The sequence below is a fragment of the Maniola jurtina genome, chromosome 9 (assembly GCF_905333055.1).
Source record: "Maniola jurtina chromosome 9, ilManJurt1.1, whole genome shotgun sequence".
NCBI lineage: Eukaryota > Metazoa > Arthropoda > Insecta > Lepidoptera > Nymphalidae > Maniola > Maniola jurtina.
Genome location: NC_060037.1, coordinates 1,575,503 through 1,594,789, shown reverse-complemented (window position 1 = coordinate 1,594,789; position 19,287 = coordinate 1,575,503). Strand labels below are relative to the sequence as shown.

General features: G+C 37.7%; 1 protein-coding gene across 3 annotated transcripts in view; it reads right to left on the bottom strand.

Moving 5' to 3' along the window:
* LOC123868126 (protein trapped in endoderm-1) overlaps positions 1 to 19,287 on the bottom strand; it is a 31,307-nt gene that overhangs the window by 8,171 nt on the left and 3,849 nt on the right. For 2 of the 3 annotated variants that reach the window (XM_045910499.1, XM_045910501.1), the window contains exons 2-4: positions 12,723 to 12,971; positions 5,152 to 5,284; positions 4,795 to 4,908 (exon numbers count right to left, since the gene is read on the bottom strand). In XM_045910499.1, the coding sequence (XP_045766455.1) occupies positions 4,795 to 4,908; positions 5,152 to 5,284; positions 12,723 to 12,828 (353 nt within the window). In that variant the 5' untranslated portion in view covers positions 12,829 to 12,971. Of the gene's footprint in view, positions 1 to 4,794; positions 4,909 to 5,151; positions 5,285 to 12,722; positions 13,006 to 19,287 lie in introns of those variants that run through there. The other variant, XM_045910500.1, reaches the window with a different exon arrangement.

The window sequence follows — 19,287 nt, the reverse complement described above, 5'->3', positions numbered from 1 at the left end:
AATTATATTGTCTTTTAAGATTATTTAAATAGATATCTATATGTACATATACTTAGTACTTACCTATCTATTAGTCGATAATAAGAGAGCGATTTTAATTACATATTTGTAATATAGAAGCAGGCATTACTTTGCGGAAGACTATGATATCATACGAAGAACTACAATTTGCTATACCTATTCGGTGAAGCAAATAAATACTCTGTATGATCTTTTAAGGTGTTTTTTTCCAGATGCATGTTAGCCCTTGAATGCCATCTCATCTAGTGGTAAGTGATGACGCAGTCTAAGATGGAAGCGGGCTATTCTGGAAGGGATAACCTGAAAAGTGATGCTGCATGCTGTATCTCCTGTATCCTTGACCAACAACCAAAACAGAAATATTATAAACAACCTGCTAAAATAGAATAATTTCAATCAAATTAGAAAGAAAATCTAAAACACCACTTCAAACTTCAAAGACGTCACGCACTTGGCACTAAACTCAGTATTTATTTGATGGCGTGCAAATATTTACATGAAGTCTAGAAAATGCGTGAAAGCGAACATTGTACGAAGATTAACACCTATGTTGAGCAAACTGCACTATGTAATTACATAGATTCGGTGGAAAAAACGGTAAAAACTGTGGTTAATTAAGAAAAGTCGGGAGAAAAGCAAAAACAGCTTGTTGCGTTTTCTATGCATGCTACCTACCTATAGTGTACCTAGATGTACCTAACTACAAATTCACAGTTTTTGAGTTTTTTTTTACTTGTGCTATAGGACCTACATATCTGCCAAATTTCATGATTCTTCATGATTTCATTCATTGATTTCATGATTTTCTTGACAAAAGGACAGACAATAAAGTGATCCTATAAGGGTTCCGTTTTTTTTTGGGGTACGGAATCCTAAAAATGATTCTAAATAACAATATGGTTGTCAGCCACATGGGATTAAAATTTAAGCCAGACAGACCCAACAAATAAAATTTATAAATTATTTTACACACACGTCAACCACGCCTTTGTTGAAACATTTAAACGGAGCCATAAAAACCGTGGAGTCGTTAAATTTTTAAAAATTAATTCCTGCTGGAGACTGTTTGTTTGTGATAAATAAACTTGTACGTTGTTAACTTTATTGAAACGTATTGAAGAGGTGCGAATCGAAACATACCAACATTGCAAACGGTTGAATGCAATTTATTTAGTAATTATTTAATCAGAGTTTTACACGGTCAAAGATCTGTACGTCATATCATAACTCATATTGTAGACTCTAGAGAGAGAGCCTGAGAGGCCCAGACCTTCGTTAGGTATTTTATAAAAGTTGAAAGTTTCTCTGCGTATTGTCCCCAACACAGGGAGGAACGATCAGTGAAGTTTGGATCATGAAGGCTTTGGGAGATAACAGGTAACAAAGCTGTAAAAAAAGTTACGTCAAAGTGCAAATTGTAATTTTTTTTATATTTATTTTGAAATAGTATTAGAAATCACGTCATGCATTGCCAGACACAGTATCGTGGGAATTCCTCGCCAGAAAACCTTAATAAACAGACCTTAATAATTTTATTAATTTTAATTCTATGAGGAAGTAAAAATTTCATGAAAGCAACGTTCAAGTATTTAGGATAGCCACAATATATAACATATAAAAATCTTTAATAGGTGGCCTCAAAAAATATGAATAAGTAAATGACTACTTGACATTTGAGCCCCAAAATGGTCTTCACTATTACGATAAAATTACAGCTACAGTGTGACGATCGCAATCACCTCTGATTGGCCGACGCTCGCTCACTATTGGCTACAACGCATTGTTGCAACAAGAATACCATAAATTCAGCCAATCACAAGAATTGCGATTGTAGTAATGATTGATGCCGACCTACAGGATACAGCGCTGATGGTCCGTGAAGCCAGAAAATTTCGATTTCACTAGGACCGTTATTGAAGGTTCAAGCACTTTTGAAGTGCCTATAACATTCTTTTCAACACTGATACCATCATTTACTTAACTCGTCATTCAACTCTAACGACACCCATCACTCGGCGCAATGCACTTAGCATATTTTTATGTAACTTACAATCCAACAATGGGACGTTAAATTAAAATGCATCGTCATCGTTCAAAATAACAAGCGTCAACTAACTAAAACATCTAGTTACATGGTATGAGGGCGATATGATGGAGCCATTCTAAATTACAATTGTCAGTATTATGGTAGAGCTTGTCTTTATCTAACGAATAAATTCGACGTTATAACAGTTTTTTAACCCCCGACCCAAAAAGAGGGGTGTTATAAGTTTGACGTGTGTATCTGTGTATCTGTGTGTCTGTGTGTCTGTGTATCTGTGTATCTGTGTATCTGTCTGTGGCATCGTAGCGCCTAAACGAATGAACCGATTTTAATTTAGTTTTTTTTTTTGAAAGGTGGCTTGATCGAGAGTGTTCTTAGCTATAATCTAAAAAAATTGGTTCAGCCGTTTAAGAGTTATCCGCTCTTTTCTAGTTTTCTTGTAGAAAAGAAGGTTAGATAACCGTTAGGTTCATAATATTATGTCAATAGACAAATGTCAAGCTGTCAAGATGGACGTTGCCTAAATACATAATTATTTATTTGAAAATGATGTTTTGGAAAACTCAGATACTTTGGATCGTCGGGGGTGTTATAAATTTTTAATTTACACTTGTTACTGGGAGAATCTGTCAAAATGTCAAAATTATCCGCGGATGTGAAACAGGCCCTTAATGCTGTATACATGATAATCTGCTCTGATCTGAATATAAGAACTTTAAAATAGAAATACTTAGGCATTAAACTAGACCTATATTTTGTTGTCCTGATAAGGGATGGGGATTAGTGAACCAATCTGCTCAAACTTTGGCAAGGATAAGAAACTTAAAAGGATGACAAGAAAACAAAGCATAATACCAGATTATGGTAAAAGACAAAAGAACAACACTAAGAAAAAAAAGAAACCAAGCATAATTTGAATAATCTTATTGAGGAGAAAGAGGAACCGCCGAGTTTCTTGCTAGTTGCGTACATTATAATATCCAGAAGGTACATAATATAGAATTTACAATTTCCGGACTAATGCCTATGAATTAAGGCAATGAATCCTAACTTTTATTTAAATAGACTTCCTGTAGCCACTGAGTCACCTATTCAAAGTAGTCTTGCCTAAAAGACTAGGAAATTGAAGTACCTATATGTAGTTTCATTTTGTGATGTGAAAAATAAGGTACGATGCCATTCAAAGAATATATTCAACCTAAAAGCAAAAATTGTTAACCAGTTTATACCATACATATAATTGTTAACCAATTATTATACAAATAATAATTGGTTATCGCATGTTGGATTTACTAAGAAATAAATCTTTTAAAGTCTTCGAGTGATATCAATTCATTGCCAGACCAATATTTATTGAAAACGATAACATTTTTCAAATTCTTTTTCAACGAAAAAGTTTACGTGATCCAAAATAATATAAGCTGGCGACAAATTTTCAAAATATACACATCCAACTCTGTATTTTAAAATAAGACAACATAAATCAGAGGCCTTGTATAGGAGAAATTCTCGACCTACAATTTAATTGTTTCAAAACAAATTTTTTCTTTGTATCTTTTTTTAACTGCTGTAACGCTCTGTAAATATTTTGACAACCCAACTTTTTTTCACAAACTTTCGGATTCATTTGTTTCATGCCTCGTTTGGTTATTTATATAAATCACTTGGTCGAGTGCTATTGCATTTTTACTGTTTTTGCATTTTGTACTTTTATTAGCAAGTCCTGATTTTTTGAAGTCGATTAGAAACTGAGGTCATGCTTGTAAGCCAAAAGTATTGTTTAGTATTGTATTAATTAAATCTAGATCGAGTTATGATTCTCTTGTAGTCAATTCAATGTTTTAGGACTTTGAAGTCAAGCGAAGGGTATAAAAGTAATAAATCATCCAGTGCAATCTTGGGGTACTTGAGACTTGAAAGAGCTCGACCGAGTGTTGTGGTTTGATGTAAACGAATCAATATCTCAAATGTCAATATAACTCATTGATATAACTTAATATTCATACTCATCATTTGTCTCCTCTGACCTAGATCACAAGTCACGGCGGTTAAGGAACTTAATACATATATTACTATTTATCTCATACTATTTCCTGCTAAAAAGGACAGCAGATTTAGACGTGTCAATTCAGTAAAGATTGTGTACAACAGAATTAGCCACATTATGTCATGATTTTAATATCTCTAACCTAATTCCGAATGTTTCATCAGTAATCACTCAGGCCGTCTTAAGAAAACTGAAAGCCAACCATAAAGATGTCAGTGTTTTAACACGCTTTTATCCCGGAAGGAATAAAGATAAAAGCAGTGCGCAAACGCAGTGCCCCCTCCCTTGAACGTATTCCGAACGCTTGAGTATCGGAAAATAAAAATATGTGGGAACACTCAAGAAGTATATAAATGTCTGCGTGTTATTTATTGCTATTGAGTGCCTCGTTTACGACACGTTTTCACTTGCTCAAGTGCGCTTGACTAATATAAATGAAAATTTTAAAGAAATTTAAATAACTTATAATAACGTTGAATTTTTTGCCTGGATGCACTGTCGCCTGAGCGTATAGTCTCCCAGGAAAAGTTCAATCTCTATCCCCAGCCCTTCTCCCCAGCAAGTGTCTCGATACTGTTAAAAAAAAAGTGCAAGTCAGATTCGCGCACCGAGGGTTCCGTACTCGGGTATTTTTTCTGACATTTTACACGATAAACTTTAAAAATTAGCTATAACAACTCACCGATTTATGGTGATAGCGACCATAGAGAGCAGAGACACAGCTTCGTTCCCGTAGAACACGAACGCGAACATCTGGCACAGCCGCGGACCCAACACCCACTGCTGTTTGATGTACCTGTCAACATTACACCACTATTACTTCTTTTGCACGCACGAAAATGGTATATAATATGTTGTTACCTGCTTGCTATAAGCGGAAGATTGATGCTGCAGAACAGAATATCCGATACTCAGAGGGAAAACACAAACATGTAATCACGTGGATCCATTAACAGTGGCACGAAAACAGGTTGAAGAAGAAGATAGTATTAAATACCGGTATATTGCTAGGAAGAAGATAGTATATATATGTTGTTACCTGCTTGCTGTAAGCGGTAGATTGATGCTGCAGAACAGAAGATCCGACACGCAGAGGGAAAGCACGAACATGGTTGTCACATGACCGCGCAGTTTTGGATGCATGAGTAGTGCCACTGTTGTTATGAAGTTGCCTGGAGAAAAAAGTGGGATCAGTTAAGTAGTATTATAGTTAGTTGTTCTATTTCACGACGAGTTAAGTATAAGTTTGTATTCTTATCGGTAGTCTCCACTGACTGCCAATTTATTAAGCTAACGTTAACTGTTAATGTAGCATGGAAATGTGAAATCATGAAGTTTTCCCGAAGGTTAATCATTAATCAAATCTAAATGACAGATTTGGGTTAATGAGTTCAAATTTTTCGTTCGCCTGTTTCAATTTTAAAATCACATTTTATAACGAAAAATATTTTCGACATTTCAATATTATGAAAATAATTTAATGAACTAAAAATTTGAGTCAAAAGCGCGACTCCATTCTTTCTGTGTTCACTTTGATGACGTGTGGTCATATTATTATGTAGGTAATTTTTATTTAAAACAATATGTGACTATTTTTAGGGTTCCGAAGGGAGCCAACTGCTTCTATTTGAGCCTCCACTGTCCATGCGTCTGTCTGTCAGCGGGCTGCATCTCGTGAACCGTACCTAATAGGTAGAGATTTGAAATTTTCACAGAATGAGTATTTCTATTGCTATAACAACAAAATATTAAAAAAATTCAAAATGGCCGCCATGAAAATTAAGAAAAATCAAAGTGTTATTTCTCGTACGATGATGTATCGGAACCCTTCGTGCGCGAATCTGATTCGCACTTGACCGATTTTTTTCACTTTATGAGAATTCCTTGTCTATTTTAGAATAGGCATGCAATTAATTAATCATACTGTGAGATCACTTCGAGATCTTTATCAAAAGCTAAGACAAACATTAAGTCATCAAATAAAATAGCGACCTCCTCTATTTATTTACCTACATTCATCACTACCTTCAACTCATCGCCCGGATCATTACTGAGCTAGGGTTTCCTCTCACAAAGAGTAAGGTTTAGTTAGGGCCAAGGTCCACCACGCTGGCCAAGTACGGATTGGTAGACTTCACACGCCTTCCGATCCGCACTTGACTAGCGTGGTTGACTGTCGCCTAAGCCCTTCTTATGCAAAAAGCTTATATTATGTACTTATAACTTCAACTTGTTGCGAAATTGGCAAGGCACATAAGTAGGTATATGTACATATTATTTTGAAAAATCGATGACATTGGGGTCCCAAGATATTAGAATGGCAACCTCGCACGTGACAGACGACATCAAACTCGTCGCAGGGATTCAGGAAGTGCAAGATCGTGGCGTGTGACCGTTAAAACTAACGCTATGAGGGCTCCAAACGCGCGCAGGTCTGAGAAGAGCCCACACCAAACTTAGCGGGCATAGGGAACCAATTTAAAAGCTATAATGGATGACAATAAAACAAAACATCTAATATCGATCTTGTATGGCCAGTATCGTGTGGACCATAAAGCTAATACGTCCATGGTGTGGACTCATTAACAGGGCTCTCTCCGTCATTCGTTTCCACTCGTTTCATACAATCGTAGTTCCAATTTCATTTGAATATTAAGCAACCAAAGTCCATGAAATTTTGCAGACATATTCTAGAATCTAATATCTGTGTCTGTGGTGTTTTAGATTTTTCTAAAAATATGTAGTTTTAAAGTTACAGGGGCTCCAAGATTTGTATGAAAATTTTTAAGACCGCGTAACTTTGAAACCGAATATTTTAACGGAAATCTGGAAAACCACAGACACAGATATTAGTTTCTAGAATATGTCTGCAAAATTTCATGGACTTAGGTTGCTTAATATTCAAATGAAATTGGAACTACAATTGTATGAAACGAGTGGAAACGAGTGACGGAGAGAGCCCTCTTAAGGAGCGGCCACTCCGCATTAACTGATAAATTGACAGCTTGATTGATATAACCCATAACCCCTAAACTACCCCTCAATGTTTATTTTGTCTTCTAAAGATAAAATATTAAATACCCTCAACCCTCAACAGTGGTTTGGCAGCATTGATTGAAGTATGTCATGTCGCAGTTTGAGCGCTTATGGTCTTATTAGTGGGAGGTCCCGGGTTCGATTCCCGGCAGGTGTAATCTGTAAATTTCATAATATCTAAATTTTCTCCGGTCTGATCTGGTGGGAGGCTTCGGCCGCGGCTAGTTACCACCCGACCGGCAATGCCTCCAAGCGATTTAGCGTTCCGGTACGATGCCGTGTAGAAATCAAAAGGATGGATGGATTACAAACGAAACTGTAGTTGGTGTCTCAAAATGGTTAACGCCCACTGAGTTTTCGTCTTTGTCATTTGTATGGGATTACGTAACAGAGAGCCCTATACTAACTTCTCACCGTGGATAGAGATCCATAACCTTCGGTATTCGGCACAAACTATTTTGTGGTGCAGACAAAAAAATCCCATATGTTTTCATATTTGAATGTTACCACATTGAGGTTGGGCAAATCCGTCGAAATGAACCATATGACCAAACTTTATTTAAACAGGATACTGGTTAGGGTTATGTATCTAGAGATGCGTCATGAGACATGCGTTAATATATGTTTTAAGATCATCGCATACTAGAGTAAGCCACAGGAAAGGGACCATAGTCCGTACGCAATGCAAACGAGTAGATCAAGCCGAATGCAACGCCTTTTTACATGGCTACAAGAGGAGGCTAGTATTTGGCAATTACGTGTACAGCACTATCATCATAGTTACGTCTATGTACCTGCGCAGAAATCTTATTTTTGATACACACACACACACACACACACACACAAATCCAACTATACACTATAACTATATTCATTATACCGTGAGAAAAAGTTACGTTACTAATACCTAGCGTGTACATCCCGGAAAACTTTCATCAATCATTATGACAATAGCAATTGTCATGAAATTGGCTGAATTTTTGGTAATCTTATTGCATTAACCGATCTGAGGTGACTACGATCGTTACACTGTAGCTTTCATTTTATCGTATTCGAGCGTCTGGTAACGCTTGTCACTGCAAGTGACACTATCCGCATTTCTTTGGCACGTTCGTGCGGTGGACGCGTACTATGACGGCATGTGCGACTCTCGCGGCACCGCTGTAATCAGCGATCAGTTTTATCCGTTTTAACTTATAGGAGAAATCCCAGACGCAAGTACACGTAATTCGTATTCAATGTTATCATACCCATTACCAGACCGACACTCGAAGATGTTTTTAATCAATTCAGATTTAAACAGAAAGAAGGCCAGGCCTATACTCTACTTCTCAGGGTTCCCTACCCAAAGAGTACGAACGGGACCCTATTATGCCTCCGGTGTCTGGAAGTACGGATCCTTCCGTCCGTTTGTCCGTCTGTCAGCGGGCTATATCTCATGAACGTACGTACACTTTTTAATTTGTATGGCGGCCATTTTGAAATTTTCATTATTTGTTGTAATAACAGCAACATAAATACACATTCTGCCAAAATATCAACTCTCTTCCTACATTATGAGAGTTCAGGAGATACAGAGATCACCTCTGGATGTGGCTGCCAGACGGACGGACAGCGGAGGCTTAGTAATAGATACCGGAGGCGTCATTCATTCTGCCAGTAGTGGGTAATAGCAAGCACTTGACTCCATTTCCCAGTCGGCCACTCAAAGCTATTGAATTGATCAGCGCAGTACCTATCTACCAATAGATTCGATCATTTAATTGCCGACGCATCCCATTATGGTTCAACGCACTTCGATTATGGAATCGAGTTGGGTCTTACTTTGCTTTTGCCCGACATCGACATAAGATACTTTTGCTGAACTTACCAACCTATTTGTACCTGTCAATGACTCATTCATCACTATCACGTATGGGTCAATCTGACCCATACGCGACTGAGTATGGGTCTCCTCTCAGAATAAGGGTTTAGGAAGGTCTGCCACGGATGTGTAGACTTCACACACAGAGAACACTATGGAGAACATGCAGGTTTCCTCACGATATTTTCCTTCGCCGTTAAAGCAAGTGATATTTATTGAAAAGTTCCTAATAACTAACTTAATATTATTATTGCAAGTTTTCTTATATGTGATTTATTTTTATCGTTTGTTTTTCTTCACTGGAGCCGGATGCAATCAATCAGCGCCCTGTCGGGTATCATTGCAAGCTAAAAATATGTAAGGACTCCCTATCATCTTATTTTTATATCGAGGTTACAGGTTACGCAGGGCTTTGACAGGGTGTGAGTTAAGGCATTGGGTCAGTGAAGGGTTAGCGACCTAACAACATTGACAAGGAATTTTCATTGTCGATGTTTCATAACATCAAACAAAATGTCTAAAGTCTAGACTTGTTTGCTTTATTCCATAGTTACTGTGCGTCCACACACTGCTCTACTCACGCAATAATTAATCGCGATTAATTATTGCGCGCGCCGCACTAGGTCGCTTGCCTTTGCAACGCAATGGACGTCGAAACTGTGGCAGCGTGCGCGCTATTGCATACTTACATTACTTACCGACGAAATAGGGAGCGATGGGCATGAACGAGGAACATGCGAGTAACGCGGCCGCACTACGTCTCTGCCTCCGTTCTTCGCGTCTTCCCATGCCACACGGGCAGTGTGTGGACGGGGGGTTAGAACTTAGGCTTAGTATTAATTGCCATCAGTCTGTTTTCGTATTCAGTTTATTCATCGCACAGCTAAAACTACTAAACGCATCGGGCTGAAATTCGGAATGCAGATAGCTATTAATATGACGTAGAAATCTGCTAAGGAAAGGTTTTTGCAAATTCCACCCCTAATTAAGGGAGTAAAATTTGTGTAGTCCACGCGGACGTAGTTGCAGGCATAATCTTGTAGGTACATTATATATATGGCAAGTAAAGGCTTTTAGTTAGAACTGTCCAATCAAAACCGACCATCAGTCTCACGTTCAGTAAACATGTTCCGCGGAGTTGGTTGGAGGCATATTAATCGATGTTGACGATACATAAGGCTTCGATTAGACTTAAAAGTACGATAGCGATTATGAACGTAATGTAGCTAACAAGTGTAAATTAAAAATTTTCAACACCCCCGACAAGTGAAGGTTTCAGTAACTAGAAAAGAGCTGATAACTTTTAAACCGCTGAACCAATTTTTTTGGATTATAGCTAAGAACACTCTCGATCAAGCCACCTTTCAAACAAAAAAAAGTAAATTAAAATCGGTTCATTCGTTTAGGCGCTACGATGCCACAGACAGATACACAGATACACAGACACACAGATACACACGTCAAACTTATAACATCCCACCACCAACTTTTTGGGTCGGGTGTTAATAACTATCGTGCGTGCCTACTCTACGGGAAACGGATTAATATTTTAATTCACTAAGAAATATCGATATCCGGATATCATTGACAAGCTTGTGCTCACCACTGACCGCTACTGATACACTGGAACTTCAATTGCAACGCTGTTTTGGAAGCAACTTGTTTTTCGCTATTTTAGCGCTGATATTATTTACGTAGCAGCAGTGAGCTTGATGTGACTGACTAGGTCTTAAAAATCGGACTAATTTCCAGCTCCGGAGTCAGGTTTTGATGCTCAGAGTTCCAAGTCCGGAGTTCCGGAGTTTCGAGGCTTCATTGAAAATATTGAATGTGATCAAATAATGGATTACCTGGCATTGCAATTGTCGAAGCTTGTTTATCGATAAGCACCTCATTAAGCGCTGAGCGTATCACATCACTACAAATTCTGAGAAGACAGAACTAGGGTTGCTTCTCACTAGAGGCAGAGTGAACTGAGGCAACTCGCGATTGGATCCTAAATCGACGATATGTCAAATATTAGGATTAGGCTATGGGTGACGTGAAATCTAGAAAAATAGGCGATTCATAGGCTATCTAGTGTCAGAAGGAACATTTGACGCCGGCCAATAACATCGAAGCCTCGAAGTTTCGTTACAAGTTCCTAACAGTCGTGAACTGTGCTAGAAGTATTAAAATTAGACTAAGGGGCGATTTAAAAAAATCTTTTAAATATTATTATTATTTATAATAGACTAAGCAGCTTTCACTGATGCGTCTCTATCGGAAGTGCTTCGAGTATTCTTTCAATTATTGCATTTTTTTATCTTCTTTGTGCTAGGCTTGGATTTTCAAATTTTTATTAAAAGGATTGTGGACATATTTGTATAATTTTATGCTCCAGGCCGTTTCGCAAAATATGAATCCTGTGGAGTACGTACTCCTTAAATGTTCAGCTTCCGTGACATGACTAATCTTTATTTAAAATTGACAGCCCTAATGTTTGTGCGCGTGCGCATGTTGGTATACAGTCGACTATTGTTTCATAATGTGTCACTCATAACTCATAACAACTAGCACGCTTCCACTGTCACTGCTTGCAGATGACCGATTTTAGGGTTCCATGCCCGAAGATTGCCAACGGGACCCTATTTATTATTAAGCCTCCACTGTCCGTCCGTCTGTCTGTCTGTTTGTCGCAGCGGACTGTACTCTCGTGATTCGTAAACCGTAAGTGGTAGACAACTAAAATGTTCACAGAATGTTATTTCTATTGCCGCTATAATAACAATCATGCCGCAACGTAGGAACGGATCGCCACATAGGCTACTTTTTATCCCGGAAAATTATAGTTCCCAGGGATTTTAAAATCTAAATCCACGCGGACGAAGTCGTGGGCATTGGCTAGTAATACATAATTACGTCATAAGCAAAGTAAACAGTTGTTCCAACTTCTAATCAATGAGTCGACGACAGATCAATATTTAAACTGGCAAGTGGGTAGTTATTCATTACATATTTATAAGGAGGCATGTCCTTATTTAACTTATCATCGCCGTAGTCAAACAGTGTGTACCTAAGATCTAGCAATTCCATTTTATCTACGAGTATAACTAGTGACTATCTATAACTAGTGACCCTCCCCGTCTTTCCACGGGTGATTGAAAATAAAATATAGCCTATGTCACTCCAGAATAATGTAGCTTTCTACTGGTGAAAAAATTTTCAAAATCGGTTCAAACTTTACACCATTCCTTCCTCCTTCCCTCTTTACAACCTTTCCCTCTTTCATTCCTTTCCTTACCTCTTAAAACATTAGTCTAGACTAGTTATGTAAGCGATTTGCGTGATTCAATTTATGACTAGCTGATACCTGTGATTTCGTCCGTGTGGATTTAGGTTTTGAAAAACTCCGTGGGAAACTGGGAACTCTTTGATTTTCCGGGATAAAAGTAACCTATGTCCCCTCCAGTCCTCTAACTATACTAATGCGAAAAATAACATTAATTACTTGCTCCATTTCGACGTGACTGAAGGACAAACAAACACACTTTCGCATTTATATGGATAGTGCTGTCACTAGGTGTCACTTAGGAGATAATGTATATAGCTATCTAGCCGCTGGATTCAGGCGGCGCAGGACCATGGCATGTGGAAGTCCCTACAAGAGAATTTGTCCAGCAGTGGACAAGTCTATCGGTTGATGATGATGATGATGTTGAGGTACATACCTAAAACACCAACTATACTGAAGATGCAGGCACACGCGGCCGCCATGATGGTCGCCTCCCGCGGATATATCGTGTCCAGCGTCGAGTTATGCATATCCAAATCCATGTCGTTAGTTCATCGATATGATTCAATTCAGCACATCACTAGCACAAACATACTTTTGTGTCTCATTTTAGTTTTTCACATTTTTGTGTCCTTTTGAGATTATTAAGATCCATTGCGAATTGCGATGTATTTGAAGCATGTACCTGTAATAAAAAAAATTAATGTAGAAAAATTTCAAGCTTACTGCGCTCGAGCTTAAATCGTTATGGAAACTATTCATTTATTTATTTTAACTTTCTCATAAAAAAGTCCACCTGGGTTTTTCGAACTATGTGCCCTGCCCATTGCCAATTTAGCTTCGCCACCCACTGAGCTATGCGGGTCACTCTAGTTCTCCTACGGATCTCCTCATTTCTGATTTGTTCACGTACCTACCTAGAGTAATTACTTCAAATATAGCTCTCTCGTTCGTTCCTGCGCTTATGCGCTAGCCCTATCTCCCCCTAATTCGCATTTCGTGACGATTTTTTCAGGCATATAAACCTGTAATATTATGCATTAAACTTAATCTATGTCAATGCACAAGTAACCACAATTCGAACGTTCCGCTCGCCTGCCCACAGTCCCCGAGATGTATGGAAATGCATGTAAATACATCACGTATTCTAACACGCGAGTCATACTGAATATTCTATCATCTATAAGTGTTCTATGTTGGGAAAGTTGAACGACCTGCAAATATTGACCAATCGATCATAGGATATTTAAATGAAAGAGTCATTATATTATACCTACTGCGGAGATCCGTGGGGGAACCAGAGTAACTGACATAGCTCAACGGGTTGCAAAGCTGAAGTGGCAATGGGCAGGGCAGGGCACGTAGCCCGAAAAACGGATAGACGATGGGGTCTTAAGCTGATGAGTTTCTGGAGAAAAAAGCCTCTGGATTCAGGCAACATAATATAACCGTAGCTTGTGGGAGTCTAAACAAGAGACCTATGTCCAGCAGTGGACGTCTATCAGCCAATGATGATAATGGAGACGCAAGACCGTGGCGTGTAGACGTCTTACAAGAGACATATGCTTATTGGACGTCTAAGTATCGGTTAATGATGATGATGGACATAGGTCTTTTGCAGGGACTTCCTCAGGCATCGGTCTCGCGCCGCCTGAATCCAGCGGCTCCTGTATTACATAACACCTAAACCCCTACACCACAATTGCATACAATAATGTAATTTACGAAGTCAAGGCCAGTGTCTATCGAGGACCCGGCAGGAGTTGAATACTAATTGTCGTCAATGAGCAAGTAATGAGCCATATCATCGTGACCAAGCACACTTTATTAATTCACACTGGACAAGAATTAACAGATATTAGGCTACAAACTAATCCACACAAAGTAGAAAACCTGAAAAATACGAAACCCGTGAATTTGTGGTTGTATGTATTGTGGATGGTACATCCCAAAAACTGGTCAAGTGCGAGTCAGACTCGCATACGAAGGGTTCCGTACTATCGTACAAGATATTTTAACATTTTTATGTGCAACACAGCAAATTAATGCCAACAGACCATACTATATGTGATTTAGTAAATTAATTTTTTCATGAATACATTTTTTTGTGTGATGTAACCACAAATTCTCTGTTTGCGTATTTATTCCTTAACTTGTGCTATCAGACTCACCTACATATCAAATTTCGTGATTCTAGGTCAACGGGAAATCCTGTAGGTTTTTTTGACTGACACGACGGAAAGACGGACAGACAGTCAGACAGACAGACATACAGACAACAAAGTGATCCTATAAGGGCTCCGTTTTTTCTTTTGAGGCATGGAACGCTAAAAATAATTCTACTATAGAAATTAGAAAAGGGCAAAGGCTCGTTTCCGTAAAGTGAAACCGCAATTTCGTTGATGCCATTTTCATCGAGTGGTGTTTGCGCTCACATCACTACTTTACTAATTGCTGGATAAATAACTAATCGATAAACGGGTAGTTACGGCACTAGACATTTTTAGGGTTCCCTAGTAAATTCGTCGATACTACAAAGCCTAAAGACGAAAGTCTGTGATAGCGTAAGCATTGAAACGTGGACACTTGGTCATATCCATAAGTTCCATATAAGTTCGAACTTCAAAGTCGCTTAGCGTGCTATATCTTTCTGAATTCTGAGGGACTATAAATCCGTAGCAACGAAATTCGCAGGAGAACAAAAGTAAACGACATAGCTCAACGAATTAGCAAATTGAAGTGGCAGTGGGCAGGCCATGTCTGGGGCAGACGTGTTCTGGAGTGGAGATCGCGTACCAGCAAGCAGTGTGACTTGTGAGATGAACTCTAAGCCGTTGACTGACGACGTTAATACGCTAGCGGGAAGTAAATGGATGAGGACGGTGGGTGTGGTGAGCGGGAAGGCCTATGCCCAGCATTGGACGCAAACAGGCTGATGGATTGTAGTAAAACAAGGAAGTTTTTGGTTCTACTTGAGACCCAGGATTTCTGGACAGGAGATCCGCTCGTATAAGCGAGCCACTAGTCCTAAAGCGCAGTTACATAAGATCAAAAGAAAAGAAATCAGGTAGGTAATTAGAAAACAGGTCATACCCATGCAGATGGCACCAGGATTGGTTGATGTGGTATTTGGTAAGTAAAGTAAGGTGAATAATCTATACTAATAAATAAAATTGGAGTGTCTGTCTGTAACTTCGAAATAACTACCTCATATTAAGCTCATATGGTTATTTGAACGATACCATAACTGAATCACACGTTTTTAAAATTTTTGTCTGTCTGTCTGTCTGTCTGTCTGTCTGTTTGAAAAGGCTAATCTTTGGAACGGCTGAACCGATTTTGACGGGACTTTCACAGGCAAGTAGAGGATTGACCAGGGCGTAAAATAGGCTACTTTTTTAACCGACTTTCAAAAAGGGAGTTGTGTTTTTATACCTATGTACACCGAAATCTCCGAGATTTCTGAACCGATTTGCGTCATTTCTTTTTTAATCGATAGAGGAACTTTGCGACATTGTTTCATAAAAAATTTGGAGTCCAACTCCTCAATCCTGATGCTGCAGGGGATCTGACCAATCCACGCGGGCGAAGCTGCGGGCATCATATTTAATAATAACTATGTAACATAAGTAATAACTATGAATGTAGTAAACACACTTACATTTTATAACTTGAGGCATTTACGCGTATCGTGTGGTCAAAGATGAAAGAGAAATTGATTCCATTAAAGAAATTGAGGGTAAAATGAATCGACAGCTTACAGCAAAAACTAACTAACTGCCAAAATCGTAATTTTACAAAGACCTTTTTTTTGTAAAATCCAATTTGTAAATTGCAATTGTAAATTACATTAATTATTTTTCATTCAATATTGCTGAAGTAAATGTTTCTTTTAAGTAAACCGATAGCTTATGGATAAAACTAGGTACTAGAAGAGACAATAAATTTTACTAGTGAAACAAATATTTCGAAATTATAGAAAAGAGATGATTTTGATGTAATGATTTGAACCATAGGTTGCCGGGGGGTCCGGGGTTCGATTCCGGGCACGCTCTAACTTTTCAGAATTATGTGCGTTTATCACTAGTTTTAACAGTGTAGGGAAATATCGTAAAGCACCCTGAAACCTGAATGCCTGAATGTTTTCCATAATATTTTCAAAGTTGTATGAATTCTGCAAATCTTTTGGCTAGGGTGGTGAACTATGGCCTCAGCCCTTTATTCTGGCAGAAGACCCGTGCGCATTACCTACTGTTTCAACATAGTTCCGAAAATGAGGTGTAATAAGTTAATAAATCTAGTGGACGTGTTTGCCAATAAACCTAACAAGTAACTGTTCAATAAAAAAACCATTATTCATTTAGAGCTAAAGATTCCGCGTAGGCGTTTGTATTGCCTATAAATCTACATTGCACGGAAGTGGCTCAAGAAAAATAGATCATCGCTGTAGGTTGAGTTCATAAAACCAATTGGGATTGAATTGGATTGTGAAACTATGACGTAACAGACAGCTGGATGCACATAAGTGCTTGTATTTTGGTGCCTGAAGACGGATTTGGATGTTTCAATTGATATTATTGAACTGGAAAGTGTATAGAGTTTCGTAAACAATTTTTTTTTACAATATGGTACAGTAACAAATTGAATCATATTGATTTATTTTTATAAAATGTCGGAATATAAATTTTTGTTAATGTTTAGAAAGCAAAGTGCTCGTTCGTACGTTCCAAACTTAAATTATTATCTAATGTGTATCTAACTTAAATAGTAAAGAAAGAATGTATGAAGTTCTTAAAATCATAAAACAATTTTTAACCAAGATTTTTCCGAATTTCCCTCGGCGAATAATTGACTAATATTACTGTCACATCGTAAATTTGTTATCGATGGAGACCCCCAAGAGGATTCTAATGTCCCCATCCCCTTATGTTATGTCACCCCTTAGATCTAATAGGGATGCAGAGAACCACAATAGCAAATTTTCGACGTTTGACAGAAATTATTCTCTCAAAAGTACGTAAGAAACCATAAAATTCTATTTATACTTAACATAAAATTATTTCTAAATGAATATAAAAAGCATATTTTAACAAGTGTAAATTAAAAATTTATAACACCCCCGACGATCCAAAGTATTTGAGTTTTCCAAAACATCATTTTCAAATAAATAATTATGTATTTAGGCAACGTCCATCTTGACAGCTTGACATTTGTCTATTGACATAATATTATGAACCTAACGGTTATCTAACCTTCTTTTCTACAAGAAAACTAGAAAAGAGCTGATAACTCTTAAACGGCTGAACCAATTTTTTTAGATTATAGCTAAGAACACTCTCGATCAAGCCACCTTTCAAACAAAAAAAACTAAATTAAAATCGGTTCATTCGTTTAGGCGCTACGATGCCACAGACAGATACACAGATACACAGACACACAGATACACAGATACACACGTCAAACTTATAACACCCCTCTTTTTGGGTCGGGGGTTAAAAATAAGATTTAGTTAATATGCGGAGTTTGGCTTTATTTTTAACCGACTTCCAAAAAAGGAGGAGGTTCTCAATTCGTCGGGATCTTTTTTTTTTTTTTTTTTTTATGTATGTTCCCCGATTACTCAAAGACCCCTGAACCGATTTGGAAAATTTTTTTTTTGTTTGAAAGGGTATACTGTGCAGGTGGTCCCATATAAATTTGGTGAAGATCTGATGAATATCTTCGGAGATGGAGAACAGAACTCCTCAATGGATAAGAGCAAATTGCTCGCGATCACTGTAATCGTGTAAAAGTAGAAAATAATTTTTGTTTAGCTACACATGTAATGTACCTAGGTATGAAGTCGGGCGAGCTTCACTCTTGGATTTCTAATTTTGTTTTAATATGCTCGCTCGACTTCATACCTAGGTACATTACATGTGTAGCTAAACAAAAATTATTTTCTACTTTTTAGTGTTTTTGGTTTTTGAAGTCGGTTTTATTTTTAGCGTTAAGCTATCATAAGCTATAAGGGCAAATTCAATATGGTGGATATGATAACCAAAATACTTAAACGAACAAAATTAAATTGAGACAAATGCTTATATTGGTTGCTTGGATTTTTGTATCAAATGGCGCTTGATTAATGAAAATAAAATATCGTTTATCCAACCATCGGGTTTCAGTTTTTGTTTCTTGTACCTTATTTATCTTGATATTTCTTACTTTTTGGAATTATATCCGATAATTTGACAACCCTGACTATAACTAGGGTTGCTTGCTAATGGGCAATTTATCATTGTCCAGTGCAAACAGTGATCCCTATTCTCGTATTTAGAAAGGCTAGCCTCCGCTCGTTAAATGTTCGAATCGACGCGACGTTTAGACATTGTCGAGGCTAGGTTATTGTAGTGTAGGACATTAGTTACTAAGAAAAAATAAAACCGACTTCAAAAACCACAAACACTAAAAAGTAAAAAATAACTTTTATTTAGCTACACATGTAATGTACCTAGGTATGAAGTCGAGCGAGCATATTAAAACAAAATTAGAAATCCAAGAGTGAAGCTCGCCCGACTTCATACCTAGGTACATACATGTGTAGCTAAATAAAAGTTATTTTTTACTTTTTAGTGTTTGTGGTTTTTGAAGTCGGTTTTATTTTTCTTTTGAAAATTTTTTATTTCACAATTTTTAGTGGCCCCACTGTACTATAATATGCTATGCCCAGTTAAAACCCTACTGTTTACTAAGCTATTGCACTGATCGCGAGCAATTTGCTCCTATCTATTGAGGAGTTCTGTTCTCCATCTCCGAAGATATTCATCAGATCTTCACCAAATTTATATGGGACCACCTGCACAGTATACCCTTTCAAACAAAAAAAAAAATTTCCAAATCGGTCCAGGGGTCTTTGAGTAATCGGGGAACATACATAAAAAATAATAAAAAAAAAAAAAAAGATTCCGACGAATTGAGAACCTCCTCCTTTTTTGGAAGTCGGTTAAAAATAGGAAGTTTAT